Below are 9,155 nucleotides of genomic sequence, written 5' to 3' on the forward strand. Positions count from 1 at the left end.
ATATATGCGTTGTCGACTTGCCCCAATGAAAGTGATTCCTAAGTTCACCCCACTAGAAAGAGAATGTGAGAGTGAGAGGTCTTGGAATTAAACCGTGTAAACACATATATGACGTAGACAATCGATTCCATGTTGTTATATATAATGGAAGCCTTCTCATGCTATTCCCTAGGAAGAAACGCAAACCTTCCTCAAGTGTTCTTCCCCACTCCCTATAGTATCCTCACTTTGGTTCTCTAATATTTGATATCCACCCCTTTTTCTCAACACAACATCTCCTAATTCTCCAACGCATAATAACAAAAATGGCCACGGAAAAACTTAGATGTGTAGCAAACTTCCTTGAGAACTCTAAACACCACTTTGCCATGATCGCTTTACAATTTGGCTATGCTGGCATGAACATTATCACTAAGGTTTCCCTCAACCGAGGCATGAGCCACTATGTCCTTGTTGTTTACCGTCACGCTTTTGCAACTGCTGTCATAGTTCCATTCGCTTTCATCTTTGAAAGGTTCATATAACAAACATACATATACCCTAGCGAGTAATAGAAAGTTTTTGTTTTATTAATACAAAATGCTTTAATTGCCAACTAATGCTAATACATGGTTTCCATTTTCCAGGAAAGGTCAACCAAAGATAACATTCCCAATTTTCATGCAAATTTTCATCCTAGCTCTGCTTGGGTTAGTTCCGTAGTTTGATGCACTGACAATATTTTGATAGTCATATTATTGTATAGTGAATATATATGAATAAGAAATTGCTTACATCAGTTTGACTATTGTAAACAGGCCTGTGATTGATCAAAACTTCTACTATGCTGGGTTGAAATTGACATCACCAACCTTCTCATGTGCAATGAGCAACATGCTTCCTGCCATGACTTTTGTGATGGCCGCTTTATGCCGGTAAATTAAGATCAACCCAATAGAAGTTTTTCAAGGGTTTCTTTCTTTCATTTTGTATCACTCTCCATTAAACCCCACTTTACGAGAGTAAAAGTGAGAAAAATATTTATATGCAATCTTATTTTTATATTTTTCTAGAGACTATTCGAACTCATGATCTTTCACGGGTTCTCTCGGATTCAAATCCAAAAAATAGTCTTTGTGATTAAAAGACTATGGATTCGAATCCAGAAATAGTCTATTTATAAATATATAAAGGTGAAGGTGCATATAATAATTGTTCTCTTCCCCTACTCTTGTTAGTCAGGATTTATGGGAACTTGTGATTTCTCCTGAGTACCTGTAAAAGTTTTATCACTATTTCAGTATCGCCCTCTTTTATTTTTTTTCTCTCTTAGGAGTAAGGATTCTTGATTAGTTCTAACTATGGATGGATTATATGAAAAGGATGGAGAAGATCAACATGAAGAAGGTGAGGTGCCAAGCAAAGGTGATAGGAACCATGGTGACGGTGGCTGGGGCCATGTTGATGACCTTGTACAAAGGCCCTATTGTGGAGATGATGTGGAACAAACATGCACCTCATAGTGAAACCAATGCAACAAACACCACACGATCCTCAGACAAGGATTGGTTCATAGGCTCAGTCTTCCTATTCATTGCAACGCTTGCTTGGGCATCCCTCTTTGTTTTACAAGTAAGACCACGTATAAAGCAAATATTTGTTACCTTTTTTAGTGCTTTATCTCTCTCTTTCTCTTGTTTGTGTGAGAGTGTGCTTGTTGACGTTACGTAATAAACATTTATGTTTCATGTTATTGGACAGGCCAAAGCAATAGATACGTACAAAAATCATCATCTAAGCCTCACATCACTTATCTGCTTTATTGGGACACTTCAAGCTACTGCTGTTACTTTTGTTATGGAACACAAGGCTTCTGTGTGGACAATTGGCTGGGATATGAACTTACTTGCCGCTGCCTATGCGGTAATAATAAGATCTTATTTTCTTCTTCCATTTAACTTAAATTTGTTTTTGTTTTTTTGGCTGATGCATTTAACTTAATTATTAAGGGACTCTTTAGTTGTTGTTTTTTTTTTGTTGACAATTTATAGGATGTGATCGACATTTCTTTTAATGTTTTAATTTTTGTATCAGGGGATTGTTACATCAAGCATATCATACTACGTACAAGGGTTGGTAATTAAGAAGAAAGGGCCTGTTTTCGCAACTGCATTTAGCCCTCTAATGATGATCGTTGTAGCCATCATGGGCACTTTTATCCTTACAGAGCAGATTTATCTTGGAGGGTAAATTTCCATATCTCTGCTTCACATGTATATATATATGAGATTTCAGAGTATTTAAATTAAATAAAAGTATGAATATCTTTATGTACCCAAGAAAAAATATCACGACCTTCGTTGTCATATATTATAAAACAATTATCAAATTTAGCAAATCATAACTGATAACAAAATATAGATTTTAATGATAAAGAATAAATTTTTTTTTATAAAGATAAAAAGGATAAAAGGTTTAGTTTTCCAACTTCCTATTTCAACTTCTCAAGCTAACTGGAGAATTTGACTTTGGGTGCAGTGTTATTGGTGCCATCTTGATTGTCATAGGTTTATACTCTGTTTTGTGGGGAAAGCACAAAGAACAAGTGGAGAACAAAGTGGCAGAGGATATACCCTTGCCTGTAAAGGGTGTTCAAGTTGATGGAAATCCAGAAGCACTCATTGATTCCACTGATCAATTTGCTGAAACACAATCAAATCCAAAAGCAGAAGCCAACAAGCTCTCTTCAATTGTTATTAGCATCCCTAAGCCTCCTACAAAAGCTAACCAAGAAGCAAAGGCATAAGCACACTAAAATGTGAATAAGGATGGCCTTTTAATCATCGTTTCACCCACCATTTTGTCCCTTGTTAGCAAATTTTCCTTGCCCTTTAATCAACTTTGTTGTAAAAGGAGTCTCGTTTGCATCTAAGTTATATATAATTTGTAAGAACTTCAAACTAATCAAATTAGAGAAGAGAATCACGAAGTTTATCTCTCTTTTGATATACTTGTCCCTGCAGTGATGGAATTTTCTGTAACTTTGTGTTTAGCTGACACATGATTCAGATCCCACTTAGGCTGATAGTGGTTAAATTGATATAACACTGTACATCATTTAGAATCCTGCTTATAGTGCATCTGATGCCTCATTCCCATAAGGGTGACGTACAATAAGTGTTACCTAAGAATTGAGCATGATACTTCATTAAGAAAATAAGTAGACTAAAAAAATGCCACAGCGGGTTAATCAATTTATTATAGGATTTAATGTTTCTCATGTTCTAGGAGATAATTTTATCTCTTGCGCATATGTACACATAAAAATGAATGGGACTCATGTGGGGGCCATGTAAAGAGAAGAAAAAAAAAAAAAAATATTAGCCTCATGTACTTTTATATATATGTAAGATAAAATTATCTCCTACAACATAAAAATATTAATCTAACTGATTTGTCCATTGGGAATTTAAGACTTAGGAGTATAAGATTCGCCCTTTTTTTCTCTCTCCATCTCTTGGTTGTTTTGATACGTCAAAATGTAAGAGAGATTGATGATACGAAATCACTAAATTTTCTCCATAATTCTTTTCCTTAAATGTAAGATATTAAAGTGCGTTTCTTTTTTTCTTTTTCTTTTTTGCAATAAAGTGCGTTTCTTAGTAGGCGAACACTAAAGGCAGCTTCCTATAATAATAATAATATAATAAATCGTCCAATTTATAATATATTTTTAGAATTTAAATAATTATTATTTATTTGTTCACTATAATATTTTGATAACAAAATTTATATTTAAAGTGTCTCTAAAACTCAAACTTTAACCCAATGAGTGTAGCACAATTGGCAACACAGACTAGGGGTGTTCATTTTCCAAATCGCAGTGACCGAACCGAAAAATCGAAAACTGAAAAACCGAAATCCAAAAAAAAAAAACTGCAAATTTTAATTGGATTGGATCAGATTTTGGTTTGGTTGATGAAAACCAATTCAATTCAAACCGATTCAATATATTAATTTCTCTCTACTTAATTGGGTCTTTCTCCAATCATAATCCAAAAAATTCTTAACCCATGACCCATTAACCCATCAATTAAACCCAAGAAAAAATCTAGCCACATCTCATGAGCAAAATTTTATCTATGGAGAGCTTCATATCTCATTGTCCAGAAAAATAACTGTATTATCATTTAGATATGTTATTTGCACAATAATCATAAACAAATTTTAGGCTTTTCAAAAAATCGAAAACCAATCCAATCCAAATCAAAAAAAATTGGATCGGATTTGAAAAAAATTGGATCGGATCAGATCAGATTTGAAAAAAAATTCAAAACGAATGGATGATTACATGATCAAACCGAAAGGATTGGATCGGATAATTTTTGCTTCCAAAACTGATCCAATCCAGACCACGAACACCCCTAACACAGACTAAGTAGATGAAGAGATAACATGTATTTGATTCCTACCAAATACATTTTTGAGAAGGAGCGATGAGGTAAAATTAACTGTGACTAACCCCGACTCAGAATTAGTCTCATAACCTGCTCAAAAAATTAAAATTTGTGAGGATTATTGAAGGATCGACTCGCCTCAAAGAGGTATTTATGATCGGTATAAACAAAAAAAAAAAAAAAAACTCAAACTTTAAGAAAATAAAACTTGACCGTATTATAATAAATATTGTTTTATCCTTAAATTTAAGAAAAATAATATTTATGCTCTAGAAGTTTAATGCTACCTAGTCTTTTACAATAATATTTATTAATTAAAAGTAGTAAGGAGATATTCAAATTAAATTGAGAATTATGAAAATTAGGAAAGCTTCCTAAGGATAAAAGAAATTAATACATAACAAGTATTTTAAATACTTGGTGAAAATTTAAAAAAAAAAAAAAGTAAAAACAAAAACAAAAAGTCAAGGTTTTCCCCCAAACATTTTCCTTATTTAATTGAAAAATAACAGTAAAAGTAAAGAAAATGCTCTCAGTGGTCACTTCCACGAAGAGCCAAAGTTGCTAAGTAAAAATACAAAGGCTCAGGTGTCAGGACTAAAGAAAAGAAAACACAAAACAAAACCAAGGTTTTGATGGTTAGCTCGTGTGGGTTGAGAGAAATTGAAGGATTGAGAAAATCTCGAGGGAGTGTGGTTGTGGGTTTTAGTGTATTTTTCTTCATATGATGAGTTGTTATTTGAGTTTCTCGGATCATCCTAGTATTGTCAGTTTCTTGACTTTAATTTATTGGTATTAGATGTGGTGTGTAGGTAACGTGGAGCATAATAAGTCCAGAATACTTCTTTTTTTGTTGTTTATGGATATAATATTTTCTTTTAATTTTATTATAATTATTACTAATTTATTTCTTTTATTGTTTTGGAATAACTTTGAAATAAAAGTTTACAATGTTACTTATTTTAATTATTTAAGGGACACGGTATACTAATATACGATGGATTTGACACAATTTCTACATTTTTATGGTTTAAGATGAGTCAACTCTTTTACCACATAAGAAATGTTATTGTTTTTCCTATATATATTGGTATCCGAAACCTGTTATAATTTATTCTAAGTGCGAGGATGACGTTATCATTATCATCTTATATATTATAAAAAAAAATCGTTTGTTGGAAAGTTTGATTACGTGTCGTGCTCTCTATCAATTTCAACTTTGTGCTCACACCTAAAGAAATTTGAAATGTTTCCTGTTATAGTAACTTTTTAAAATGTTTTTAGCTTAAAATTTTAAAAAATCAATTAAAATTAATTCGACTAAAAAATTAAATTTTTACAAACACAATTAAATTCTCACTATCTCTTTATTGGAAGCTGCAAAAATTTATTGAACCTTATTGAAAGCTGAAAAGTTTTTTTAATTATTTAATGCGCAAGCCAAATTCAATGGTGTATAAATAGAAGATATATTGGATGAGAGTTGTTCTTTGGGAAACTGCATGTGCTCACATTTTTCATTTCCACTACTTTCTTCATCTTCTCAACCTATTCTTCTACATTATCTATTATTATACCGTTTTTTATGTATATAAAGGATCTTAATCTGTCTAAGGAGGAATTGAGGATTATGGTTAGGGTGGTTAGGACTTAGAAGGTTCCTAATTTTCAGCATAAAGGTTTTGACGACAATGTGGAGATAATTCTTTTGGATGAACACGTAAAAGTTTTTCTCTTACCATTTGCAATTCTATTGTGATATGCTTTTTTTTAACGATTGTATGTATGCGTTTTGTAGGGTGGAAGAATCGATGCTATTGTCAAGTTATTCTTCTATTAGATGAACATGTAATATTTTTTTATTTTTGTTTTTTGTTTTTGTTTTTGGCAGCTCTGTTGTAGAGCAAAGCTGACGGGATGATTTGGAATCACTAAAATATGTACTTCTGTACTTCCTCAGATGAAGGTATGTAATTCTTCTTTATCTGTTTTTCTTCTACAAGTATTTTCTCCATAATTCTTTTCATTTTTGAATATTATAAAATAAATAAATTGCACAATTGAGTTGATATTGTACTGGAAAAGTATCTTTAGGCACGATACATTGTAAAATAAGTAAATTTTTTAATATTTACAATGATTTCTCACAACCACTGCGAAATATGGATCGCAAGCCCGAGCGTACTTTGTGGGAGTAGTATGTAGATCAAGTACAAATTTTTTTGGCAAATAATCAATCTCCTCAAAATGTGGAAAAAGGATTTCAGGGGTATTTTTTATAGTTTTTTCTCACTTTATGCTTATGTTTCAGGGTTATCAATGAGGAAAACGCGAAAAATGCATAATAGTGGAAAATTAAAAGATCAAGGCTTTATAACAGTGAACGCAAACAATCTACCATGAAACCAACATCATCAATAAAATTAGAGTTAAGAAGAAGAAGAACGACTTGTGAGTATATTAGATGGAAGAAGAAGATATGGGTTACCCTCTTTTTGTTTTTCAATTTTGCAGCTTCCTATTTTCTTTTCTTTTTCTTTTTTTCTATTTTCTTCTATAGTATAGACTAATTCCATTCCTTAGATTGATAAGTTTTAAATTCTTTTGTTTGTATTCGTCTTTTTTATTTTGACTAATTGCCAGTGAAAATTTAAAGTATTGTAGTATATCTTTCTCTGGTGTTGACGGCGGACCTACATAGGGGGCTAGTGCCCCCCCCCCCCCCCAAAAAAAACTTATTTATTTAAAATTTTTGCATATAAAAAAATCAATTCAAGGGCAAGTTGCAGCATCAGACTAGAAAGGTACACACAATATATAAACAGTGCTTGGTTAAATGTATAACTTGTTATGGAAATCTTTCTGTTGTACAAAAGTAATAGTATTGTGAATGATTATAGGATGTTGTAGCTATCGAGGAATGGAGATTTTCCAAGTTAAGAGAATACAAGGAGAGAAGTATTGAAGTGAAAAATGAAGCTTTTAACCGGTACATGCAGAATATAGATTTACTAGAAGTGTTTTAAATGAAAAAATAGAATTAGGTAGTATTTACTAGAAGTATTTACTAGAAGCTTTTTACCTATTTATGATCAGTACAATTAGAGCTAGGTAGTTAAAATGGAAAAATGTTTTAAAAATAGAACTAGACCGACTAGTTTTAGTGGTCGGACTATGAATCGGTTATATTTTAGTTTGATTATTATTCAGTTTATCTGCGATTCAACAACAAATTTAATAGCTAATTGAATTCTGGTTTAATGTTGAAACATTTGCCAAAATGAATTGAAATGTCAATGGTTATTGAATAGACAAGTTAATATAATTTTTTTCGCCCCCCATCATAATAATTCCTGGGTCTGCCACACGGTGTTGTTATGTACTTCTATGGTGTAGTTATCTTTCTTTCGGGTAATTACCTTATTTGTTCCCAATTCAATGCATTTGTAGAACACATTTGTTATATCAAAATGAAAGGAACTTAAGAAATAAAGCAAAAGAGCTTTTATTATCTATATTATTATTGAAATTAAGTTTTTATACAAAATGTGGATACTTTGTTTTTGACTATGAAAGGATGAATACCTTTGGTGCGCTGTGATAAATATATATTTTTGACTATAATGCTATACAATCGCTTCGTGATAGTAAAAGTGGTACGTAACTGAGTAGCAGGAGTAACTTTTAATTTATTATGAGTACCACTTGTACAAATAAGAATCCCCCCATTACAGGATTAGGCGGATCGACTCATCAAGTTCTTGTTGAAATAGGATCCGCACAAGGAAAAACACTTGCCATTCATTTGTAGTGAATCACTAAAGAAAATATAGAATAGATAGATAGAAGGTGGACAGCCTGGCAAATAGACATCCACCAGAATTAGCTTATCCACTCCTTGGTTCTCGACAATTTATGGGAAGTTTTCTTATAATATACTTTCGATATTTTTCCAGTTCGACAATTTTTTTTGACAAATCGATCGATTTTTTTTCCTGTGTGTAAAGAACCTTATACACTACCCCAAAAGCTAGCTCAAAAGGTGGGAGTGCCCAAAGCCTTATAAACTCCACATTAGTTGCTCATACAACCAATGTGAGACTATATATCTCAACACGCCCCTCACGCAAGAGCCCTTTGGGCTAAAAGCGTGGAATTGCACAGGCCCAATTTTTGGTTTATCTTTTTGTGCTTTTTTTTATTTTAATTCCACTTTAGAGTGGAGGACGGTGAGGATTAAACTTGTGCTCTGATACCATGTAATGAACATTGGGATACACCACCTCAAAAGCTAGCTCAAAGGGTGGGAGTGCCCAAGGCCTTATAAATTCTACATTAATTATTTATACAACCAATGTGAGACTATATATCTCAACACCGTGCATCGCACGGGTAATATACTAGTTATATTTCCATACGAAGAGCCTAATCAAGCTAATATTTAGAGATTGACGTGGGTGATCAGATGAGGAATCTATTATAGTTCTGTTTAAGTAGAAATTCACTAGAAATATAAATATTATTTTGATAAAGTATTAATTTATATTTCATATAAATTAATTTGAGTATATTTCGATAATGTTTAACTATTTAATTTTATCATTAGATAATTTTAGTTTTAATGTATTGTTACAAATGTTATTTTTTGAAAAACATTTATTATTTAATCATTGAATTATAAATTCACGTAATTTTAATTATTTATTTTCAGATAAAAAC

The 9,155-nt window shown here is 31.9% G+C and overlaps 1 protein-coding gene across 1 annotated transcript; it reads left to right on the forward strand.

The window, feature by feature from the left end:
• The first annotated feature begins 184 nt into the window (after positions 1-184).
• LOC133317194 (WAT1-related protein At5g07050-like) lies at positions 185-3,002 on the forward strand. The gene is made up of 7 exons (XM_061519029.1): positions 185-514; positions 627-689; positions 798-914; positions 1,362-1,611; positions 1,741-1,902; positions 2,074-2,225; positions 2,518-3,002. Exons 1-7 carry the CDS (start codon positions 306-308, stop codon positions 2,783-2,785), a joined length of 1,221 nt encoding a protein of 406 aa, XP_061375013.1. The 5' UTR covers positions 185-305; the 3' UTR covers positions 2,786-3,002.
• Positions 3,003-9,155: the final 6,153 nt, after the last annotated feature.

This window comes from Gastrolobium bilobum, unplaced genomic scaffold (genome assembly GCF_033153095.1).
Source record: "Gastrolobium bilobum isolate Gb01-03AN ecotype WA unplaced genomic scaffold, APGP_CSIRO_Gbil_v1 utg53431, whole genome shotgun sequence".
In the NCBI taxonomy this organism is placed as follows: Eukaryota; Viridiplantae; Streptophyta; class Magnoliopsida; order Fabales; family Fabaceae; genus Gastrolobium; species Gastrolobium bilobum.